Source organism: Chelmon rostratus, chromosome 16, assembly GCF_017976325.1.
Source record: "Chelmon rostratus isolate fCheRos1 chromosome 16, fCheRos1.pri, whole genome shotgun sequence".
Lineage (NCBI taxonomy): Eukaryota > Metazoa > Chordata > Actinopteri > Chaetodontiformes > Chaetodontidae > Chelmon > Chelmon rostratus.
The window spans coordinates 9,359,713-9,385,176 of record NC_055673.1 but is presented as its reverse complement, the minus strand read 5'-3'; the positions used below and the strand labels follow the sequence as shown (position 1 = coordinate 9,385,176).

The 25,464-nt window shown below is 40.9% G+C and overlaps 1 protein-coding gene across 1 annotated transcript; it reads left to right on the top strand.

Annotated features, from left to right (window-relative positions):
• The first annotated feature begins 1,823 nt into the window (after window positions 1–1,823).
• On the top strand, window positions 1,824–17,597 carry snx27a (sorting nexin 27a). The gene is made up of 13 exons (XM_041955770.1): window positions 1,824–2,218; window positions 5,537–5,762; window positions 5,920–6,112; window positions 6,455–6,519; window positions 7,205–7,309; window positions 7,563–7,641; window positions 7,918–8,081; window positions 10,209–10,298; window positions 11,245–11,394; window positions 11,549–11,677; window positions 11,981–12,040; window positions 12,231–12,279; window positions 13,348–17,597. The coding sequence occupies exons 1-13, from the start codon at window positions 1,908–1,910 to the stop codon at window positions 13,416–13,418; spliced, it is 1,692 nt and encodes a 563-aa protein (XP_041811704.1). The 5' UTR covers window positions 1,824–1,907; the 3' UTR covers window positions 13,419–17,597.
• Window positions 17,598–25,464: the final 7,867 nt, after the last annotated feature.

Sequence of the window (25,464 nt, the reverse complement as noted above, 5' to 3'; positions counted from 1 at the left end):
ATTGAAATTCATAAGAAAAAAATCCTTACTCAATTCTATACACGCAAACGTTATACTATTACAGCCTTACTCGGTCTGGTATGACCAGTATCTTACGGTAGCAATGATGAGCTAATGAACTTCAGATGTCACGTGTTGTCGTAGAAGTAAGTGCAATTACTGAGTCAGTTTGCTAACTTTACGACCCGTCTCTACTTGTGCAACTATTATATTACATTTCAGCATTCACCATTCTGTCATTGTAGCTGAGTGGCGTTCAGCGAATGTTATATAGTCTTGCTTAAGCTAAAGTTTTAAGAAAGCATACTGCAACTTCATATGGGAAAATTAGGTTTTGCATTTAAAATATACAATGAGTAATAAAAAATAAATGAAATCTGTTGCGTGGGGCCAGCATGGTGGCTCTCCAGTTGGCACTTTCACCTGACAGCTCAGAGGTGCTGGTTTCAAAGCTAGGGCTTTTCTGTATGGAGGCCTGCGTGTTCCTGCATCAGGTTTTCCCATGGGTGCCCCTGTTCCCTTGCACAGTCCAAAAACATATGTGGGTTAGATGAACTGGAAGTTCATTCAGTTGCCTGCATGTGTTAGCCCCGTGAAAGACTGGCGGCCTGACCTGGCAACCCTGCCTTTCACCCCATGCATGTCAGAACAGACTGTCTTTATGAGGGGAAATAGAAAGAAATAAACAGCATGTAACTACATATGTGTTGCCACATGCAATAATGCAAATAAGTCTATATGCTATTATTTCTTCTTTTTAATATATCAGTGCATTTTGTGCTCATTCAATCGCTGATTTAAATGAGCTTCTATTACACTTTATCCTTGCAGCTTCTTTAATCAGCAATCAATGGATTTTAGCCCACAATCCATATGGGTGACGTGTGTCACTGAGAGTGATAAGCTTTAACATCAATACTCTTAAAACATCGTGCATTTTGCCAATAATGAGTAATGATGTGCCTTGAGGGCTGACAACCTGCAAGTTTTCATTCCAAAACAAACACTACAGCAGGTGACTTCAGTGATTGCTTCTCTTTTTCTGTTTTAAAATGAGTAATCCTTCCCTCTACTGCACATGACTGCCCGTCCCTGTTTAGATGGATTGTGGAAGATAACATGAAACAAAGCACAATAATATCAGTGTCTGGCATCAGTATTAATGAAATGAGAGAAAGAGGGAACAAGAGAGAACGAGGCAGAAAAATTATTTTAACTGAAAATCCCCAATGAACATGCATGAATGTTGGAGAGAGAAAAAATACTTGAGTTAACAGCCCCATACAGATAAATCATTGTTTTGTAAGAGAGCTAAGACCACATAAATGTATATTTATAAATAGAAATTAAATGTTAGGTTGAAATTGAAGACAGTAAATAATAATTTAAAAAGATAGACATGCATATCTTATCTTATCTTATCTTTTTGAAATCATATTGTGTTAAAATGGTTCTTAAATATATATCAATAAAAAAAACTATTTTCTGTCAATTTTTAGACTTCATAAATGCAATATTTGAATTGAAAAATATTTAAAACATAAAAATAAAAATTTGATATTAAATAAAAATGTGTCCGAAAGAATAAAGGAATTAACAATACAAATAAATCTGTATCTCATATTGTCACATTAACAAATAATAAATGTAAGATATAGTTAGATTAATGCTAATTGCTAAGCACCTTTGTATTAAAAAGTTCCTAACCACTCAAAACAGAGCACACTGTTGGTGACGCCTCCGGAAGGTCACGTTGTGTGGCCGTGTCTCGTGACGCTACCGAGGGGCGGGTTATCAACAACAGAGTCGGTCTGTGGAGCTAACGTTACTGAGGGACAGAGCTCGAGTGTTGTTTTGAATTTGCTAGAAGACACCGACTAGAAGGGGGGCTAGGGCCTGTGGATAAGATGGCGGATGTAGGAGGCGATGAAACTCGGTCGACTCTCCCTTCGGCATCCCGCAACGGTCCGGTTGTCGGTTCGTCTGCGAGCACCGCGGGCCAGAACGTGCCTATGGTAACGTCAGGTCCACGGATGGTGAGGATCGTCAAGTCGGAGTCCGGCTACGGTTTTAATGTTCGCGGTCAAGTCAGCGAAGGAGGACAGCTGCGGAGCATCAATGGGGAGCTGTACGCTCCTCTTCAGCATGTCAGCGCTGTTTTGCCCGGAGGTGCGGCAGACCGGGCTGGGATAGCAAAGGGTGACAGGATCTTGGAGGTGTAAGTTAGCTTCTATTCGTTCACTTGAGCCAGGTAGTTAGCAAGAAAGGCTAGCTACCCTGGTTAGCTCGTGTTGATGTAATTTCAAGCAACATTAGATATCTTCAAGATATAACGCTACGTCACCTGTCTGTTATGGCAACAGAAGTATACGTAACTAACTAATTATTGGTCCAGTTTATAACCTTACGCACCTATCTAAACATTTGGTGATGTAACGTTAGCTGTATTAGGCTAAAGCTAATGAGTTAGCTATAACTAGAGAGCTGACCAGCTTACATAAGTTGGACAACAGGCTGTGCATGTTGATTAGCTTTAGCCTGCTAGTGAGCCAGGTAGCTAACCTCTTGTTTAGCTAGCCCTTTGCGCAGTGACTGCTTCAGCAGTTCTGTGAGGATGAAATTTAATTGACAGCCTTGTTGACATTGCATTGTCATATGCTTAATAATAGGGATGTCTATTTTGACCCTGCCTGAAGGCAGTGGATGGCGGTGTTGTCCCTCAATTTCAACATCATATGGTGTCTTGTCTTGAGGAGACCGCTTGACAGACTATCCGTCACAACAGTTGTTGACATGGGACAGTTTTAAGTGCTGTCTATTGTTATTGCCTTTAAGCGCTATCATTGTACACGAGTGGTTTTGAAAAACATGGCTTTATCCTGGAGATATCTTTTAGAAGTGTTTTTTCGTTTGGTCAAACTCTTTCTGTAATGCCAAGGAAAGGCAGGGCTAAATGAACTGTCAATCTTTCCCCAGAGGAGATTTTGATGAAAATAACTCAATTGTCAAAAGCCTCCTCTAACCTTTAATTTTCATCAGATATAAGACAGTCAAGTCCTTAAAAGAGTTCATATTTGCAGACAGGTAGATTTGTAGTAATGTCATGGTAAACCAAACTATCAATGATTCTACCACCGTGGTTTTAGGCCTTGGCCCTGACAACAGGTAAATACTGAAAAGCATAAAAAGAGGCAGATGTTAATAGTATATAATTATGCACAATTACTCCAGTTAAATATGTTTCTTAGACATCCATGTGTGTTTGTGGCCTAGCATAAGCCCTATTGTCAGGATTTGAGAAGTTAAAACATGTTCATGCATTACTGTGAACTTGACAATAGGCCAAAGTTAGAATAAGAGAGAAGAGAAACAGAAAACAAGGAACACTGATGTGCGTCCACTTGCTGAGGCATCAAAAAGGTTTTACCCAACCTGTGTTTTCTCCCATTTTTATGTTTTTTCCTCTCTGGTCATATGACAGGACCATGTGACTAATAAACCAGCTTGACCATTGCGTAAAAAACTCGAAAGCATCATCCTGTTAAGTATGTCATATGTCAGCATTTTACTTCATTTTATGAACAAGGAAAGGAACAGTGCTGTTTCAGTGGTGATAACCAGCTAATGTCTTATTTCTTTATTGACTCTACTTAACAGCTCCATGAGTATATTATGTGTTGAACAAGATTTTTCATCGTCACCTTTGGAAAGGAAGTGAATGCAAACACGAACGTCGTTATACTCTTGTACATGCACAGGAGACAGTAATGTGAAGGAGGTTTTGTAAGGCTTGACCTTAGTGGTAGACCATTAGTGGATTAATGGTCTCACTCACAGGAAGTAGGCTGTCGGTATAAGCCTGTCATTGGCTGACTATTTCAGTCAGGCATTCTCACTTCTTGCTACCTGTTTTTTATTGTTTTCAAAGCCCCAGTCGCTATGTGAAACAACAGCCTCTGAGCTACTAGCCCACAAGCTGTAAATGGCAAGTTTTCATGAAGAATCTTTTAAAAGAACTACAAACAAGCCAGAGAATGATAATGGGTTCAGCCAGACCTTGTTTCAGCACTGGCACAGTGCTATAAGTGTGGAGATAGGTCTGGCTGTGCAAGAATTGACATTATATTTTGATAACATATGTAAGTCCTTTTTTCAGCAAAAGTACTCAGTATCTTACCATTTCAGTCAGTCTCTGTGTGGAGTTTCTTGCATATCTTTTTAATGTTATTTTTGTGACATATTATGTTGTTTAATTTCTGTCTTTGCCTTATTCACTTTCTACCAACCCCCTTTGTTGCTTAACTGCAACTGATACACCTTTTTGGCAGGCATTGCTTTGTTTTGGTTGTGTCTAATAAGAGGATGGTGGGATCAGAGTAGCGTTGAGGGAGACAGTTGGGGTGGATGGTGGGCATACATAGCACAGGATTTTGACACAGAAGACCAGGGTTTGCTTCCCAAGTTCCAATGTTCCAATGTGTGTACCTAAACATAAAAAACAGTGTTAAGACTAAAACTTCTCCCTATTTCTCCACATTTCTTATCACCTCCTCATTTTACTGGTCAGTTGAACAACTCAGAGGAATGGCATCATGTCAGTCTCTATTCCCACAATAGACCAGCTCTGCTCATTTCCAGTTGTTGACTTTATTTTCCACTACCCCCTCTGACTTATTCCCACTTTGATCCATACACATTTATAAACCATAATGGACACATGGCATATAGTAGACAGACCTTTGCTCCCACTCTTGCTTGCTCCCTCCTGTCCTGTGGCCGTCCTGCTGTTTCTCATAGAAGGATTAGCAGAGACACCTGATGCTGGTGCCATCTGGTCTCATCAAAGCCAAGATGGGAGGTGTCTCACAGCACCAATAGAAAGGGAGACATTATAGATGACCTGGTTACTCAGCACTTTGTTTATCAATGGAGAACAAAATGTGCTGCCATTACCACGCACCATCATAGGAAAATGAATAGGATGCATATTTGCAACACTGGTGAAATATTTCATAATCATTGCTAAATTTAGGTGTGCATGTCTCTGTATCTGTGCCAATACTGGCCTTATTAAGCGGATGGGTTATCTGCTGTGACATGACCAGTCCACAGGACCAGTGCTTATCATGTGACTGAAGAAAGACACAGTGGACTGACAGCTCGTTCTTTGCTGCCATAGCAAGTTGTGGCCTCATGTTAACTTACATGAAAATGATTTCTCACTGGATTTTAAAGGTGGGGAAAAAAGAGCACCAGTATCAGATTGGATCAGTATCCGAATTGAGTAATTGTTATTCGAAGAGAAATAGCTACATTTAGAAATATTTAAAAAACTAAACTGCAGTACACTGATTTCACACAATAACAGCAAACCCTGCTCTTGTCAGTGTCAAATGTCAAATGTTGTCTTAGTGTGTGCAGAGTTGAATCATCTGCCATGTTGAAACATACACTGATTATGTGAAAAGCAGTGGGAAAAGAGGGTTTTTTTTTAACTCTTCTTTCTGTCTCTCTCTCCACCTTACTTTGTCTCCAGTAATGGGGTGAGTGTGGAAGGTGCCACCCATAAGCAGGTGGTGGACCTGATCCGAGCAGGGGAGAAGGAGCTGGTTCTGGCTGTGCTGTCTGTTCCTGCACAGGAGGCTGATGGATTGGAAGGAGGAGAGGAGGTCCAACCCAACTATGACTACAGTGACAAACAGGCAGTTCCCATTTCTATTCCCACATATAAGCACGTAGAGCAGCACTCCGAGAGGTTTGTGGTGAGTGCTGATTTGATACATTATCTTACATTTTTCATCTTACAGTTTTCCTATTGTGGTATTAAAAAAAAATTGTAATTCTTCATTGTAGACACACATTCCTTCTTCTCTAATGCACTTTGGTGTATCTCACCCATCCTTGTCTTAATGACTGTAGGTGTACAACGTATACATGTCAGGTAGACAGCTGTGTTCAAAACGCTACCGGGAGTTTGCCATCCTGCACCAGAACCTAAAGAGGGAGTTTTCCAACTTCAACTTCCCAAAGCTTCCTGGTAAATGGCCCTTCTCCCTGTCTGAACAGCAGCTGGATGCTCGCCGAAGAGGCCTGGAGGAATATCTGGAGCGAGGTAGGCTGATTTGGAAATGTCACTGGCAGAAAGACCCACCCAGGCTTTTTCTGTTACGAATCCGTTCGAGAAGAACTGCAGTTCCATTTCTAGGGTTAAGGTATTTAGAACCATTAAAAACAATAGCCATACATACCATTTAAACATGCAGAAATCATGCAGTGAGGATAGAAAATAGGCTAAGCACTGACTGTGATCAGTTTTCCATCGCACACAGAAAGTACTGTAGATTTGAACGCAGGAGACAGGAAAAGTGACATTTAGCTGTCTTTTGTTTATTTGATTTGCTTTGACCTCCCTCACTTCCTCTTCATTTGTCTCTGTCTCTATATTTGTCTCTAGTTTGCTCTGTGCGAGTGATCGGGGAGAGTGACATCATGCAGGAGTTTCTCTCAGAATCGGATGAGGTATGCATCCCATTTACTGTTCTGATATGCACTGTGCTAGATTTGAATGTACCTATTTCTATGTGATTCTAAGCGTTCAAAGTTGAAACTTTGAGTGGGTCAAGTTTTCCTGCAAATCATTCAAAACTTTCTCAGATGACCAACTTGTGTCTTGTCAGTACCTTGTTTATTATGCTGTCTACTGCACTTTCCACGGTTGGATAAAAACTTTGCTTTTCTAGTAGATGGTCCTCTCATTGATGTATTTAATGTATCCGGTATTCTGTATTGAGCCTATTCAAAAGAATTTTGGAGAATGTATGCTTAAGATAAAGTCATGAATACATCTTTTTAACTTCCCATCATGACTCCCAGTATGGAGTTTAAACGGTAGAGCCAAAGCTATCGGCAAGTTAATTGCCTTGCCATTTCAGTCTTTTGAGGAATGACAGAAGAAACAAATGCAATAGTGCTGAATTAATCCAGCACTTGAGGAGGGTTGGGATTTCTAACAGAAAATAGTTCTGGTTTAGTTGTATCTTGTTTGTTTGTTTTTTTTAATCCAGAAGTACCCAGTACTTACTTCCCAGTAATTCAGAACAAACACTTGCATTCACCCCATACAAGCTGGCACACACCCTTGTTAATCCATCCAAGTTAATGCAGCTCTACAGCTGTTTACATTGTGTGTTGCTTTGCTGGGCAGAACTACAACGGAGTGACGGATGTAGAACTGCGGATAGCCCTGCCAGACAAGACCACCATCTCCGTCAGAGTCCGCAAGAACAGCACCACAGACCAAGTGTATCAGGTAAGAGCACATGTCATCTGGGATGATGTGTGTCATACAGCTGTATTGTACAATTTATTGTCCTATTGTTTGAATTTGAATAGGGCTTAGCTACAAAAACACCCTGATGATTTCAAAGTAAGCTGATGTGTGCTGGTAAATACATGATATTCCATAAAAGGAGAACATACATGTGTACTGAAAGAATGCAGACACACTTTATAAATTAATGGTGCAGTCTTTGCCAACTGACTCTGTATTGCTCTTCCTGTAGGCATTAGTGATGAAGGTTGGAATGGACAGTATTATGGCGAGCTACTTTGCCCTTTTTGAAGTCATCAACCACTCGTTTGGTAAGAACTTTGTGTGTATTCGATGTTTAAGAGTGTTTCAAAGTGAAATTCAGAGAATGTTTTTACATACTCTTGTGTTACTCTTGACTTCATCACCCGAATTAAGAGCTGTATTATCCCATCCCACTGTTGAGTTTAGTCCATTCAGCCAAGGGGTATGTGTGCAGTTTTGGACCGCAAGGGCAGGTAATTTGGTACAGGCTAAAAGTTTTTAAGTACTAAACAGACCCCCCCACCCCCCGTTATCCCACTCCTTCTTTCTGTTATTTGTTGCAGTGCGGAAGCTGGCGCCTAATGAGTTTCCCCACAAGCTTTATGTGCAGAATTACACATCAGCAGTGCCGGGGACTTGCTTGGCGCTCCGCAAATGGTTGTTCAGCTTCCAGGAGGAGGAGTTGCTAAGAGACAATCCGCTGGCACTGCACTACTGCTTTCACCAGGTAACAACAATAATTGAATCCCACTTGCCGTAGACTTAAGGGAACTCAGCACAAAATTTGATCTTTTAAATTTTTTTTCTTCAAGAGTTTATATGCTCCTTTCAGAGTTGAAACTTGGAAGTGTCAGCATTTTTGGTCATGGATAATTTCTGCCATAATCAGGGAAATTTATTATCTTACTCTATTCTTTTACTTTTAACCACTTGTACTGGTCTCCAAATATTCCGGTTTACTTCTAGTTAATTATTCATGCAGTTAAAAATCTGCTTTTACCATGGCTTTTGTAATATGAGTATATAATATCTTATCACTGCCAAACTCATTAGACCAACAACATAACAATTCTTAAGTTGTCTTGTCTTCTGGAGGGCTCCTTTCCCAATGTGCTTTGACATTGAAACAAACAAACTAGACTTGGTGGTAGCTGAATTCTTGCTAGCATGTCAGTGTTGGCAAATAATTCTGGAGTTCTTTTGTGGCTGTGCTGGAAACTGAGGGTTACCCCTGCCTGAAACTGACAACTTTCAAAATTTCAAGCTATTACCAATCAGGAAGTCCTAAAAATGTCATCCTGAACAAAAAAACAAATAGCCTAATGCTTTGAAACACATATGCTTAACCAGGAAACCAGAAAACTATCATATTCTACAAGCAGCGAAACTTTTCCACAGTATAAAGTGTGAACTGGAACAAATAATCCTCTAATGCAAATGCGCTAAAAATAGCCATAGCAGCAGCAGCAGCAGCAGCCTGGAGGCTGTCTGCTGACCAACAAAGGTCACCACCTGAAGCATTTTAGGCATGTGAGGTTCAACAGTGACTTATTAAAGTGATTTCTACCCGTACAGACAGCACATCTAGGTGCTTGCCCTTCTGAAAATGCCTACCCAGAATACTTAAACCTGCAATAGCTGATTGTTTTGGCCACCTTGGGCCAGCAGAAGCATGTAGTGAACACAACATTGACATATCAGCACCTTTTGAGTTGATGTGGTGAACTCATTGGCAAATAGGGTTGAGTGATATATTTAGTTTTCCGCAGATATTTTCATCCAATTGACCACCCCTAGTAGCAAACCGATACATTTACACATCCAGCCGTAATGGACCAACATTGTCATTAGGTCTGGGACAGTATTTATATGCAGTATAGCATCATTGCTGTACCACATATAGAAGTGGTTAATAAAATGCTTTTTGAAGTAAATTGCTACGTTTAGCTGTTCCTTCTCATCAAGTTAGTGCCATAAGAAAATCATAAATAAATTAAAATGTTTAGGCCAAAATTAATAGATCCCCTGAAAATTGCATGTCTCCACCTAGTGGTTGCTGTATTCTAATCCCACTGAGTTTGACTTAAGACCCTTTGAGGTTGTTGCAGCTGGTCAGTGTAAAGTCTCTCAGCTGCAGAGTAGCAGATTGAGTTAGCAATGTGAAGTCAGCAGCTATTTGTTAATTTCTACAGAGCATACTGAATACATGCCTGTAAATATTATCATAAAATCATAAGAAATAAAATGAAGATAAAGTCGTATGTTTAGATAATATTATGAAGGTTGCAGTTGCAATGCTGATTTCACACATTAATGGTAATTCCCACTATGTGGTAGCATCGAACTAATGGACTAATGTAGGTCTGATATTCACTCTCTTTTAGCCCTGTTTTTGGTCTCTACCAACTCCTGAAACAAATGTCTGTGTCTATAACTGCTCAATGCTGTGCTGAGCAGGTGGTGTGCAGTGGGTTTTAGAGCTTTTTCTCTGAAAATGTCCACCTTTTGCATCCAAAATCAAAGCTTCAAGACCAGTGAGAATAAACCAAAAGAAAACTTGCAACCATGCATAAACTCACTAGTCTCCATAAAGCAGAGCAGAACTGCAGATTTATGTGAAAATTCTCTGTAGGTTCATCATATGATGTTAAAAAAATATCAATTATAGAGTTAAAATAAATGTACACAAGAGGTTATTGATGTCATTGGTTGAACCTGTTTACATGAGGCAGAATAGCTTGTGTAATGTATTTAAAGGATAATAATTTCTGTGCAGTTGCCTCAAATCATAAATGGTGTTGTATCTCTTTATTCCACCCAACTCCCCCATCTACCCCACCCTCTGTCTGTCTAGGCATTGGAAGATGTGAAGAAGGGATTCATAAAAACAGAGGACAAATCCTACCAGCTGCAGAAGCTGGCAGAGCAGCGCAAGATGGCCACGGTCAGTCCCACAGACCACTCTTTGTTTGGGGAGGGGATTGGGATAACTACACTTTTTGCCTGCGGACCAGAGCCATCACCAAAACGTTACCAAATAGAAATGGACAGAAAAGCCAGATCCCCTTTCACACTTCAGAATACAGCCCTCTGTGGTCCAAACAGAGATAAAGCCTTTGAGTTTACAATGATGTTTGTAGAACATCAACTGATAGTGGCATGTATGAGTTTGAGGGTTTCTGTGTACAAACTCCATCTACAGCTATGTAGCCACCCAGCACAACATTTCCAAACTTTTAAATGGCAATCTTTAGATAAAGAATGTTAAAGCAACACTGGTTTACATATACCTCAGTGATCTGATTGTTCCAAATGTTAGGCAGTATCTGAAATCAGATACATTCATGCAAACAGGAAACCTGCTTTGCTTCATTGAGATCAGGAACTAAAAAGAACTAGGTGGGGTAATCAAAATATTTGGTTACCATGTACCCTTACTCGTATCTCATGAAGACATCTTTATATCTGAAGTTGATGTAAAAGACAGACTGAAAGACTGGGAATGTAGTAATGTAGAACAAAAGCAGATATTATTATTCATGGATGTGCATCTTGCATTCAAAAGTTAAGTCAGTTTTCACAGCTTGATAGTTGCCTTTCTTGTAAATTCAAACTATTAGTCTTCCACTGAATCTGGCCTTAGAGCTGTAGTGTTGCATAAGTATTGCATTAAGTTTCTCATCATTTGAAATACTCTTGCCAATATGCCATTATTGGCACAGTGATGTAGTTCGGTGGAGGTGAGAACTGCAACAGCTTGTTAACTGGAGTTTTTAGAGTAACTGGATTAAGGAAAGAAATGTAAATGTAATCTTACTTAGATTGCCATAACCTGGTTATTTATAGTATTAGTGACTAATGCATGTGCTCTATAATACTATGTCTGTTAGTACCTCAGTCTGCTGCGGACGTGTGAGGGCTACAATGAGGTGGCGTTCCCCCACTGCTCCTGTGACTCCAGGAGGAAGGGACATGTCATCACAGCTATCAGCATCCATCACTTCAAGCTGCATGCTTGTACCGAGGACGGCACGCTGGAGGTGAGTGTTTGATAAATAGAATCAAATCAGTCACATGTGTTCCAAAATAGATTTTGCAGATACAGAGTTGTGAATCAAACCATTGTTAAGCTAAACATTTCCATGGCTATGTATGCACGGGGCTTACCTACTCTAAACTCGGTGTCTCCCACAGAACCAGGTGATCGCTTTTGAGTGGGCGGAGATGCAGCGCTGGGACACTGATGAGGAGGGGATGGCTTTCTGCTTTGAATACGCCAGAGGAGAGAAGAAACCTCGCTGGGTCAAGATCTTCACTCCATATGTGAGCGTGCACACACCTGCACCGCTGTTTGACATATTTTCCAGTTTATTATTGTGTTCTTGTGTTGTTTAATCACCGTGTTCTTAGAGCGACAGATGTGAGCTTTAAAAGAACAAATTGTTGTAAAATTCTGCTTATACATCTTAATACATCTATGAATTGATAGCCAACACACTTCGCTTCACATGTAATCAAAGCTGTACTAAGAGGAAGCAAAGACAACTGGCTAAAAAATGTAGCTTGCAGGCTGATTGTGCTGTATTTGAAGGCTGAATAACAATTCTGTTCCCTTTTTCCTCCCAGTTTAACTACATGCATGAGTGCTTTGAGCGTGTCTTTTGTGAGCTGAAGTGGAGGAAACAGGTAAGGACCACTCCTTTCCTCCTTTCATTCTGGGAAGTGCATGACTCCTTGCCAAGTTTGAAATTCTAAATTTAGCTTATTATTACATTTTTCTTTACAAATACAACAAGCCACTAACATGTATTCTAAGGCTTTTGTTTAAAACTATTCATTTTATTTGTCCTGTGTATTGATTTCTTTTTGCTGTCAGGTTGAGGAAGAGGCATCTGACAAAGACAACAAAAACTGCAGCAACAATGGTAAGCAGCAGGTTTCTGTTTTTGTTTTTTTTTGCCATATTATTTATTTATTTTGTCCTAACTACAAAGCAATAATATTGTTTTGAAACATGCACAAAGCATCAGCACTGGAGGGTAAGAGGCTAGATTTTATCTAGGGCAAATAATGGAAGAAATATGTATTCAGATGTGGTACTGAGTGGTGCTTTAAATGACATCACCCATCAAGCACCATGAATTATGCAAAAATCTCCTGTCTAACAAAAACTAAAAGGGCAAAGGCAGGGAGAGCTTTTCAAGTGTGCTACCTTCTTTTATTTCCATGTATTAAAGGCAAGAATATATGTAAACGTTTCACTAGTTGCAAGTAAATTCAGGTCACTGACATCAAATTACACCCCGCCCTCGAGGAGGTGCTTTCAGATACATTTGTACTGTTTTATTATCTCTTCTGTGCAGCACTACGGCATTATAATTGAACGGAGTCAAGTCTACAAATCAACTACAAAGCAGAGAACAAGCTGCATTTTATATTTACCAGCGCTTCATAATGAAGCAAGGAGAGATAAATTCTCCGTCAGTGCTCTCAGATTACTGTGAGAGGACATGTGCCTACGTATTAGTGCATACTGTGAAAACATTTTGCAGAATAGATGTGTGTATGTGTATAGACATGTGACTTGTTATCAAAGCCATCTCCTAGAGGCCCACATATTAGGGGGAAGCTGAAACTATTTGCCCCATGTGAGGCAGCACGAGTGCAAGACAAGTATGTGGACGAACAACTGCGAGGCATGAGGATGAGTGAGAAGCCTTTGGAGTGACGCAGATATTTAACAGCTGAGGAGAAGCGAAGAAGGTTGAGGACATCCAGATGTAAGGCGAGGGCTTCAGCATGCCACAGAGGCACTTGTATCATGATCATTAATTGCAGCACAGTGGAAAATTCACTTTCCTAGTGATACTGTTGCTGAGACACTGACTGATCTATGTTGTGTTGTGGCAGCATTTTTGTAAGTCACATGACATGCGGGGGGAAAAAAAAGCCCATCATTCAGACTTGTTCCTTGAACCGTCTCTTTGTTCCAGAGTATCTGCCTCCTCTGGAAACACAGCAGAAGGGATGGCGCCACCTAGGGGGGGAGATTGCAACTTCCTAAAACCCTTTGTCATCACCCAAACTAGAACTGGTCCACCTGCATCATCACAACCACCCCAGAGAGCGCCCATCGACAAACACAGAACTGAGTGACAGACTGAGGCGATCTATTCCCCGGAAAACAAACTGGAAGTGACCTATTTGGGAAATTGGGACAGTCGCACTTAACCGACCCCAGGAATACACACAGCAAGAGGAGCAATGAAAGAGAATAAACAAAAGCCAACTTTCATGTCATTTACTAGATCTCAATAGCATTTCTGTTGTTTTCCTCCATGCATCCACCCTGTCATGTGGGGCAGGACACGAGCAAAGTCTCGCCAGTGGTTGAGATGTAACACACACATACAGCAAAGGGAGCTCCTCGACGAGTCGCCGCTTGACGAGGGAGCTGACATGCGGGATCGGATTATGACAGTTCTCCAACACGGCCGGCTCCGTCCGAGGCCTCCAGCGTGGCCCACGTCTGCTGAACTGAGATGATGGAGAGGAAAATAAGAAGGGAGGCACACAAAAAATGTGATTTTCACTCTTATAACACATAGTGATGAAGAAAGAAAGCAAAATCATGCTTTTCACTGATGATGGACTTTAACACAAAAATTTTGTTTTCTATCTGTAAGGTCAGAAGTGTTCTATCTTTGTCAGAAAACAAAGCGACATAAATGTAACTAACAGAAAACGGATGTGGGGGGGCGTGTTCACAATAATGTGTATGTTTAACAATCTTACTTCTGATAAAATATAGATTAATATAAGAGCTATAATAATTGGTTTCTTGATCTAACACAATGAAACACTAACTGAAATGCGTTCAGGCTGCTCAGACTAATCTTCATTTTTCACCTTGTCTTCTGGTCCAACCCACGCTCCTTCAGAACGACGTCTGTTGGCAGTCCGCCATTAATATGTGTATGTGTGTGTGTGTTTGTTTATCCCCCTCACAAGTGATTTGTGGTGATGTTGCGGAGCTTGGAGCTTCTCAGCTCTGCACGGGGATGATCTCTTGAACAAAAGGTTTACGGGCCAAAGCGTTGATGTTTCTGAAATGGCACACGTTCTATGTGGGGAGTCTGCCCAACAGATTGTGACCCTAAGGAAGGGAGAGCTGCAGTTTTCTGAACAGGCAGCAGAGAGCAGCAGAGTGTAAGACAGATTTAGTCGTAGGCTTCGAGCAGAAATAGAAATCTTCTCAGAGCTTCTTAAAGAGTGATCCCTCCTGCCCTGCAAATCACCCAAAAGTATCACTCCTCTGCTGTTTGTCCATTAACCACATCAGGAGGACAGTTTGTGTGTGTGTGTGTGTGTGTGTATGTATGTATGTGTGTGTTTGTTGTACAGAGAGCTGATGGTTTATAAAGTTGTGTGACTGCAGCCACAACCATCAGCATACATTGCAATGCAGGCAGCTGTCTGCCTCTTAATGCACCTCAATGAGTACAGTATTAGTTGTGTGTGTGTGTGTGTGTGTGATGTGTCATGTGCGGCATTATTATGTGACAGTTTTACAACTGACGCAGAATTTTTTTTTTTTTTTGAGCAGCATTTCAGTTTTTATCACGCAAAGATAAAACGTTTTTCTTCATTCTGTGTTGATGCTCACAACATCTTTTGTCTCACTTTAATTGTGCAGAAAGCAGGTTTATGTTCCAACCAAAAAACGAAAATGCTTCTGAATGGAGACATTGTGCGTAAATGTATTGATTTCACCTGAATGCACTGAATGAGTTCTGTTTTTCCCACTAAGGGCTACTAGTCTTATCTCGGCCGATTCATAACTGACCCATGCTTGTGCTTCACTGGCCTCCTGGCTCTGAAACTGCAAGTGATGTTGGTATATTATTTCATTCACACTGACTTTTAGAGCACAACTTCACATGCCCATTTGTCAAAAACATTTTCATTTTACAGTTGAGCTTAGCTTTTGGTTCAATAAAATGTTTAATTCATACCTAGGTTAAGTCAGAATTTGTTTTCAGTCAGTTACCTTGGAGCATGCTTTTGTGTGTATGTGTGTGTGTGTGTGTGTGTGTGTCCTCTATGTTTATCATTGACATTGCTGATAAGCTTTTAGGCTGTGATTGGATGTTTCTGATGAGCTGTCGGTGTGAGAGCCAGCAAATAAAGATGAGGTTTTGTATCTGTACGACAGCAGAGACGCCAGACAGATGGAGACAAATGGAAGGCGTCTCCTATTGTCTAGCGAACATTCACAGCCCCTCGCATGCTTCTTCAGCATTACACACACACACACACACATCCCTATCTCCCTGCTCCTCTGTGTTTATAGCTAGACAAAATTAAGTACAGCACTGAAAGATATTTTATTTGTCATCCAGTTGTTGCTTCTGAGCACAGGCATCGGTTATAGCTGCCAATGGCAATACATACCACACTGTAGTAGCACATCGTGTGTTTTACACACACACACACCACAGGTAACTGGCTTGAGAAAGAAACTGCAACGTGCAGATTGCTGGATGGTCATTTTGACAGCCAAAGTAATAGCCAATTCAGAGATGGATGACATAAGAATTGGAGCTGTTCAACCATGAATTCTTCTTTTTTTTTCCAAATGAGATGTAGAGGGAGAGGCAGATAGAGGTGGTGTGATTGCGTGTGTTAGCCTTTCTGTCTCCTGCTCTTACTCTCTCCAGGTTGGCCTCCCCATCATCACAGGGGGATGTGGTTGCCGTGGCAGCACCACGTTGGCTCAACACGCTCAGTGCAGCCTCTGTTCCTTTTATTCCTGTCAGCCAACTGACTCACTCCTCCCAATAATGTATTCAAAGCAGTGTTTTTTACTGTTTGATGTTTGTTCTCTGTCCCCGTGGCTCATGCTGCTGTGAATAGGCTTTTAGAAAGCTGCTGTTTTTTTATATTTTTTTGTGTCTTCAGTTTGTCTCGTCTGCGCCAGGTGCCATCTCACGCTCGGTCTCAGTCAGAGGCAGGTGTGCATCCTGCCAGTTGTTGTCCGTTTTGGCCGTTGGTGAGATAAATGTCATAGTATAGTAACAGTGTTTAGGCACAAGCGGAGCGATGACGGTGAATGTTAAGAAGCACGTCTTTGTGTGGTTGGCCCTTGTTTGTTTGTCAATGTGGGCTGTGCTGTGGGCCGCCTGTGTTAGTGTTTGAGATGCTGGACAGCCTTGGCTTGTAAGTGAATGATTACTTACAAAAAGAGGACTGAATTTCACACAGGACTTTACAGATAAAAAGAACGTTGGATGGACAGCAAACGTGGTGGCGGTAGAAAAAAAAATGGAACGTGTCCATGTGTGGACGACACGTGAGGTTCAGAAAGTTTGTGTTCATCGCAACTGCCACTGAAATACTCATCCAGATGATGCTGTTGCTATAGTAACGCATCAGTTTTCTGAATCTCCTGCCAAATCGGCACTGATTTCCATAACATCAGAGGGAAAGATATTGTGTAAGATCTTTTCTGTCAGTTCGAAGTCTACAGCATTTCGGTGGCGTAGAGTCCAGTGTTCGAAGTGGTGTTGATAAGGCCGCTTAGTCAAGGCTCCTTCCTTTGACACTGTTGGTTCAGCCAGAGCCGCTACGTCTGTCTCATCATCAGCGCTTTTGTGTAGACTTGATGTTCATCGACCTCTGGAACACGCATCCGACTCGGAGGGCATTAGCTGCTGGCTTTCCCATTTCAGCTGTCGCGTCCCACCCATGACTAACATGAGGGGTGGATCCAAGTGTTTGTTTTAAAAAGTGTTAGCATTTGTGTAATTAATTTCTGTTAGTTGCTTTGAAACACAGGGCTTCTCCACGGCAAGTAGTCAGTGACATTAATTGAAAGCGTCTGTCTTCAGCATAACCTGTAAATAATTGTTATAAAAAGAAAAAGAATATCTCTTGGACAAAATGCACTCTTGTTTCTCCAACTCAAAACTTTTATTTATTTAAACAGAAATTATAAAGATTGGGGAAATGATGGTGTACAAGGCTAGAGCCACCGTTGATCAGTAATTTTGTGCGTGGGCAACGGCTGTGTGGAGGATTAGCTAACTACACAGTGAAACAAGCTGTTAAGAAGAGAGTCAGTGTCTAAAGACATCACTTAACACCTGATGCAAAACTAGGCTACAAAATGGAGAGTTTTATATCTAAAAAAAAAAAAAAACACATGAAGGTTTACTAACCATTATAAGAAAAAGGATAAAAAGGTTTGAAAATGTTGTGTAGAGTAATAAATTGTAACAATATTTTAAATAAAGTTATATATTGGGGAAAAATGCCTGTCAGTCTGAATTTATTTGCTCTCTTTAGGACATAAAATGAACCCTAGACTCATTTTCTTCATGTTAGCAGTAATCTGAATTAGCTTCCAGGGGGCTTTTTACCAGCTGTTAGACTAAATGATAGAGCACTCAGGTTGTGTTTATCAATGTATGGATTCTCTTCCTTTCCAGTGGGACCTGGCCAATGTCAAGACTGTCCTCCTATAAAGACATAATGTAATAAAGCAACAGCAGGGCTCATCTGGGACCAATTAACTTCTTGAAGGAAAAAGACAAGTGCGCCTAACAAGCTTTTAATATCTTCAAATTTGAATTGGTCAAAACGTCAGAGAAATGCTGAATAAATTGCTTTAATGAGCGTTTCTTTTGCGGGCTGCCGAGCCAGGTGACGGCAGCGTCTCATTCATGCACACGATTCCCTCTCAAGGTTTACTTTAACCGCCTCGCGTTCGGAGAGATGAGTCCTGTAATTTGTGTGCATGTGTGGGAGGAATTTATGCAAATGTGGTTCATATTCAATCGCAGGTGGTAAATTTTAGGTCCACAGCGGAATTGTTTGGCACAGAATGACTGAGTTAAAGAGCTGAAGCTGATTTGACAGCATTTTTTTTTTGTTTGTTTTGTTTTTCTCAACACTCCTACCTGCAGTGTTACAGCCTGCTGGATGAGAAGTGAAGGAGGGCTGATCGTGACGGGGAACAGATGTGACAGTTTGCTGGCAGGAAACATTTCAGTATCCCTTATCTCCATTTCAGTAGCTTAAAGAGGTTTAAGATGAATAGAAATGCACAATGTCACTCCTTTTTTGGAGCTTAACAAATGACAGAACAGACCAAGGAAAGACCATGCATGAAAAGTACACACATTTTATGGCTGTACTTTGCTGCAGTGTCTCCATTGTTTACAGTCCACTCTCTATTTAAAAATGTACATTTCCTGCCTGAAAACAGCCCCAGGTCTGTGGGAAAGGGAGAAGTTCTATACAGTACATAATAGATCCCATAGCAGGGAGCACAGCTGCTAATAAAGGTCCTCAGGCACATTATTCTGGCAGGGAAACAGGCACAATGACATTTTGATGGTCACATGCTGCACAGATCTTTATGTTTGTTCGCTGTGTTCAACCAGAGCTGTTCCAGTCCTGTTGTCCTTCTTTTCCCTGCTGAGGAGGGAAAGTGAAGTGAGGCATTATTTAAACCAAAAAAATACAGGGCCTCTTAATGCACCCAGTGGAACCAAGCCCATAAAACGTTGTATGCATTGGCACTGCTGAGGTGAAAATACTCATCTCATTAGAGCTGTCTCACGTGGGCGCTATATGCTGACTGCAGGCTGCCACCAGGCCTTCACCACCTGCACCCACTTTCCATTTTTCTTATGTCAAAGTCGGAGAGAAGGTAGAATTTAAACTCGTTATCTATCAGGTGTGGCTATTGACTTATTCTTGATCGTTATTAACACTACTATATGAACTCGTAATTAGCATCATACACCAGTACTTATGAAATGACAGTGTGGAGGCAACATTAGTAGCTGCGCTAGTCATTTAGCAACCATAGCCACAGCATTCACCTCTAACCCCCAGAATAATCATTTTCTTTATAGTAAAACTCAACTGATTAAGTTAAGACTTCAGTCATGGTCAGAAAGCATCAATTTGTTGATTCGCAGGTGTCCAGACATCTATGTTAAAAGTGGGGTTAACACTAGGTTGCATTTAACTGCTGTTTAAGCAGCATTTCAGTGTCTATAAGAAGCCTAAATGTCTGCTTCACTTTGTAATATACTGTTGGACGAGTAATTAAAATGCTGTGACAATGTCTAGAAAAATGTCTAAAAAAAAAGCTTGATGTGTATAATCACCACCTCTCACTGGAACCGTACATGTCAATACAGTGATAACTTCCATTTCCCAGGAAAATACACCTAATACTTTTCCTTAAATTCCTTTAAAGTCTTCACTACATATACGAGGCTAAATAGACATTGATGTAAATGCATCTTGACTGGTTGGTGGAGGCATACAGCCGCAAGGCGGTAATTCTCTTTAAAGATTGTAATTAGGCTTCACGTTAAAATTTTGCCATTTAAAAGAGCATGTTTCAGTCTCAATGTTTAGAAGTCTTTAGTCCTGGTTAAATTACCAAATCAATGAACAGTCTAAATAAAATGAGACCAGAGTATTAAGGCCTATGGTTAAAGAGCCACTACTTGAATACTTTTGCATGCAGTGTGGAGGAGCAGAAAGCGAACCCTCTCGTCGTACCATAAGAACCGATTTTAACTGTCTGCTTGAAATAATGTCCTCAGACCTGCAGAGTGGCTGCTTACCCACTGGTCACACCTGAGGGAAAATGTGTTAAGTTCACTTAACGTCCACTTGTGTCGAGACGCCGGTGAGAGCAGTGTGGGAGTCTATCCAATGTGCCATTCTCAGTTTTACACAGTAGCAGCTGTGGTGGCCTTTAGCTGTTGGATTTAGTCTTTTCTTGTGTGTTTATCCACCATGCCAAGCAAATTGCTTTTTTGTGTCTGCTCCCTGTCTGCTTCTCCGAAGAGAGGGATGGATCCAGAATCTCAAATAATGTTATGTAACAGAAAAAAAAAGTAATGTAATGTATAATTAAAAGGGCTAGCAGTTTCTATTCAGGACTCCTAGCACTCTTCATGCGTAGAAGTCCTGGATTATCCCGTTTGTTTTTCTTCATTTCAGTAAACCAATTTGAGTTGCACTGACTTGCAACATTCTCCAGAGGGGGACAACTAAACATGGGTTTGCTGTGTGAGATATAAATATGGCCCACAAACTGCAGTTGTGTGTCATGAGATTCGAAAGCAATTTTATGCATATTCTGACTTTAAAAAGAGAGTTTTAATTTCTGGAGTAGCATCAAATGACGGGGCAAAGCAGAGAGCACATTTCTGCAGTTCATGGGACATCTCTCATTTTTTAGTTGTAGGTTTTTGGTGTGATTTACTGTAGCTCTGTAACGGTGACGGAAATAACAGGTGTATAGAATAATCAGCGTCTGGATATGGCTGCATGATAATTCCAACCTCATGGCATTTTATCAGGCAGATTGATCACATGAGATTAAAAGCACAAATAACAGCTCAGCCGTGACATTCGTTTTTGCAATCCTTCTCATTCCATCGTTGGAATTAGGCACTGTTTAAAGGGGAACTTTACCAATTTTACACATGAATTTTGGTTTACTCTTCATCAGGAATTCTGCTCAGCCTGTGAAAGCAGCTGTTTATTGTCTTTTGTGGCTCTGGAGGGAATAACTGATGATGATAGGCAGGAGGTCTAATAAAAGATGCTGTCTAGTTGCATTGTGGAAAATATAGTGTTTGAAGTGTTACTAAAAGTAAGGATATCTCAGCCTCATTCTGTCCTGTTTTATGAAAGTGAGATATTAAATTGCTGGAGTACCCCTTAAAAAAAATCAATGAACTGATGAGTCTTGAGTTCGTTATTCACAGTGCAAGTGACTTATATAAAACTTCATTGATCTTCTTGGCTTGGAAAATGAGTAAAATTCCTCAGTAATTTGTGTGTAGAAATTTGTTGGAAGGATGAACAAAGCTATTATTATCTTACCTCAACATGCTGGATTCATTTAATCCTAATATCTTCCAGTCTGTAAGTACCAGTCAAGTACAACCCTGATTCCAAAAAAGCTGGGACGCTGTGTAAAACATAAATAATGTGATAATTTGCTAAACCTTTTAGCACATGCACTCAACTGAAAACAGTCCAAAGACAATATATTTGATATTTTACCCCATCAGCTTCATTGATTTTTGTAAATATATGTTTATTCTGAATTTGATGCAGCAACATGTTTCGAAGTAGGACAGGAGCGACAAAAGACTGGGAAAGTTGCAGAATGCTCCAAAAACACCTGTTTGGATCATTCCACAGGTAAACAGGTTGATTGGTAGCAGATGAGAGTATCATGATTGGGAATGAAAGTCATTCACAAGCAAAGATGAGGCGAGGTTCACCACTTTGTGAACGCTTGATTGTATAAAGGAGATTACTACATGGGCTCAGGAACACAGCGTCCCAATGTTTTGGAATCGAGGTTGTACGAGATATAGAGAGTATAACAGCCAGGACTGTAGAGAGCAACCAGCCACCCTTGACTTATTGGTTAAGAGGCCTTTGTTCCTCAAGGCGGACACCTTGTGTCCACTTAACCTTGTGACCGCAGCGGCCCGGGCTGGTTAAACAGCGGTCTGTAAAGTGACTGAATATGGCTTGGCAGGATTAATCAAGCCTAACGACACATCTGTAGGTAGGCTCGCCGGGAGGAGTGAGCATCAATCACAGTCTGGAGCATCTCCCTGCCTCTCTTCCTCTCTCTCTCTCGCTCTCTCTCTGCTTCTCGTCAGCGGTATCGACCAGCGCTTTGGGCCCTTGATAATTAAAAGGCATTGATCTGCCTCAGCCGCAAGATGTTGGGATACGACCATGCAGCACAGCAAAGCGGGACCCTTAGAGAGAACAGGTGTGGATCTGGATATGCGTTTCAACATGTGTGTAATTAGTATGTTGAGCAAATGTTAATGTGCTTTCTTGTGGTATAGGTTTGTCTCATGTAACATCTCTGGCTGTTTTTTTTTTTTGGTAAACTTGTCTTGCTGGCTCATTTGTATGCTTTGCAGTGATTGCATCTTTTTAGCTTACATATCGCCACCCCATTTACACAGTCATAGAGCTGTGCGAGGCCTAATGTGCCTCCAGTGAGGTTCAGTTGAATCATCCATCTGGTAAAATATCTGGGGCCTGAGAGAAAGCTTTAGGTCGGCACGCTCTTATTAAATGAGAATTGCGGGAGAAAAAAAACCAACAACAACTGATTGATTTTATATGCATACACAAACCCTGAGGCTCATCTCCCCCCATGGACACACGCACACACCCACACAGTCTTCACACGCCTTCTCCCTCTTCTTTTATTCCATCTGAGTGAACACAGTAAATCTAAGTGCTGCTAGATTGCTAGCGCTGCACATTTTTCAACCTCAGAGAGAAAGAGAGTTAGCCTGTCGAACAGGGAGCCTTGCCCGGGCTGAATAAGGACCAGCACACTACTATAAATACACCCCTGACTCTTTACTCAGTCTGACACACTGACTGACTGACACAGTGAAGTGCACATTCAGAGTCTGCACACTTGATGCACATATACTTGCATGAAAATATGTGTCTAATTTCTGTTTATTTCCGTGGTATATATTTTCCCCTGTGGTGTGATATATAGCTTTGGCCTTTCATTTGATGTCTGTGACTGAGTTATGCTTGTCTGAGCACCCATCTCCCCTGCCTCTGTCCCTCATAAATCCGATGAATTGCCCAGTGTACCCCCCTCTTTCCTCCATTAACCCGCCCCTCCTCTTCCTCGCATCCCACCCCCTCGTTCCCCTTCCTGAACGAGTGATCAATTAAGGCCCTGTCCAGCTCTCACTGCGTGTCAGCACTTTTTCTCCTCCTCTTATCCCCTCGCTCTGTCATTTTTCTCTTCTTTTTGGGTGTCGGGCCAGCCACTGTCAACCCAGAGAGATAGGGAGCAGACCCAAGGTGTTAGAAAAAGAGAGAATCCTTTATTTTCACGATGAGAAATGCGCTGTACAGATGTGAGTGTTTAGTTGTCAGTGTGTGCTAGAAGGAGGACATCCTTCTGCAAACCCCCCCTCCCCTTTCCCGGCAGGAAGTTTACTTTCCACCTGCTAGGAGACTTGAGGAAGAGAGTGGGGTCAGAAAATGAAGAGAGGTATAAAGTATTTGTACAATTGTCTCTACACTCTGTGTATCAGTTCACAGTGACAGAATGCATATGTATAGCCATTAAGGACAGTGTAGGTCAGGAATGTAGTAAACATATTTATCCTACTGGATTTTTGTGTTAAAACAAGTGTTTTTTGGATGGTTTCTTAAGGGATAAAACAGCTGAAATTCTGTATTTTTCTTATTGTCATCAAATCCCATGAAAGCACCAAACTCAATATATTTATTCTGCTATCAAGTGTTGCCTCTTGATTATTCCTCTGTGCAATAGACCTTCATTGTTTTTAAAGAACTATTGAAAACAATGAGCCACATTAGCCGTGTTTCCATCAATGTATATTTAAGCTATTTTTTAAGTATGGGATAAGGTTGATTTAAACAGCGAATTATACAATTACAATTACATTATACAAATATATGTATTTGCTAGAGCACCAAATGCGTGTCAATACGCAGCTGAAAATAGTCCCCCACAACTGCGCTCGTGTGTCGATGTTTGCTAAACACTGAAGTGCCCAGCTGACCCGTTTGGGAATGGGGCTGTCTGTCACAGACAGTGTGGGAAAGTACTGACAGACAGGTGAGGGTTTTTTCATGCGATTTGTGACAATATGAAAAAATATAGAATAACTCCAGCCTTATCCTTAACAGGGTTGTTTGGTTTTTCAGGAATCTCTCCTACTACACTGAGGGATAACTGCTTTTTGTCTTCCTTGCTTACCGTGTGAATGTATGGTTGAGCAGTGAGCTTTGCTAGCTTTGCTCAAGTCACAGGTCAGCCAGTCAAATGCAGAGGAACACACTTCATCCAGGGTTTAATAGAAAATAATTTGTTTTCTGACAAAAAGAACTATGCCACAGTAAATAATGTTTGTACTACCACTACAGTTCCCACAAATACAGAAAAATCCCATTGTTGGAACAGTTTTTCCTTGCATTTCTATTTGTATTATCAGTGGCTGTGCAAGTAAATATAACACTATCTCGGAATAAGTGAATCCCTGGGAACGTCAGTAATTACCTGCGCTGAACTGAGCTGTTAAAGGTAAACTCGCAGCTTGTTGCTGCCCTGTTGCTTCTGGCTATTTTGAATGACTCATCCTTCTCTTATAATCTTGGCCCGTGTCCAAAATCACTCCCTCATTAACTCTTTCACTCTTCCCTTTATAGTAGACACTCAATAGTTTACTCTATAGCTAGCAGTAAATTGAGGTTTCAGACACTTATGATTCATCATCACTGACAGGTAAAGTGTCATAAAAAGGTAATTTTCATATGTGTAAAACATTGCTCTGTGGGAATCTGTGAGGGCACTATATAGTGCATAAATTTCACATTATCCAGTACACTGTTTAATACTATATAGCATGTGCTCTATATCGTAAAACAGCAATGGTTTTGGACACAGCCAGGGTAAGTTCAACAGAAGTAGACTGGAAGTTTGATATAAGTAACTAATGAAAAATAAACTTGGACTTTGGTCAGATCAGACAGCCATCCTTAGAAAAGAATCATTTGGACCCATTGACATCCATGAATTAAGCTAAGCGGCTAACCTTGCATTCAGCGCACATTCAAACTGCCAGCAGAGACACAAGAAAGTCATTTATGTTGTCTAACTCTTTGTAAAGTAGAAGGAAAAAATCAATTCCCTCAAACCAAACTGATTTATTCTGTGTATTGGTTACCATTTTCTACAGATGCTCTCTGGCTGAAGGTCGCACTTTGATTTAAACCTTTTAAATCACCACTTTAGCAACTGGAGTCAATTTCATGAATATACATCTCTATTAAAATCTCATCACTCATGTAAGAGAGATGAGAAACGACTTATGAAGCTGTAAACCCCTGAAGGGATCAAACAGAAACTTGATGCGATCTATGCTTCTCCATATAAATTGAAAGATTTTGAATGATCTTATCTCTGTTTGGTGCCTCTCATGTTCTTTTTAAGACCTGACCTCCGGTCTCAGTTTTTAAACCTTTAATATGAG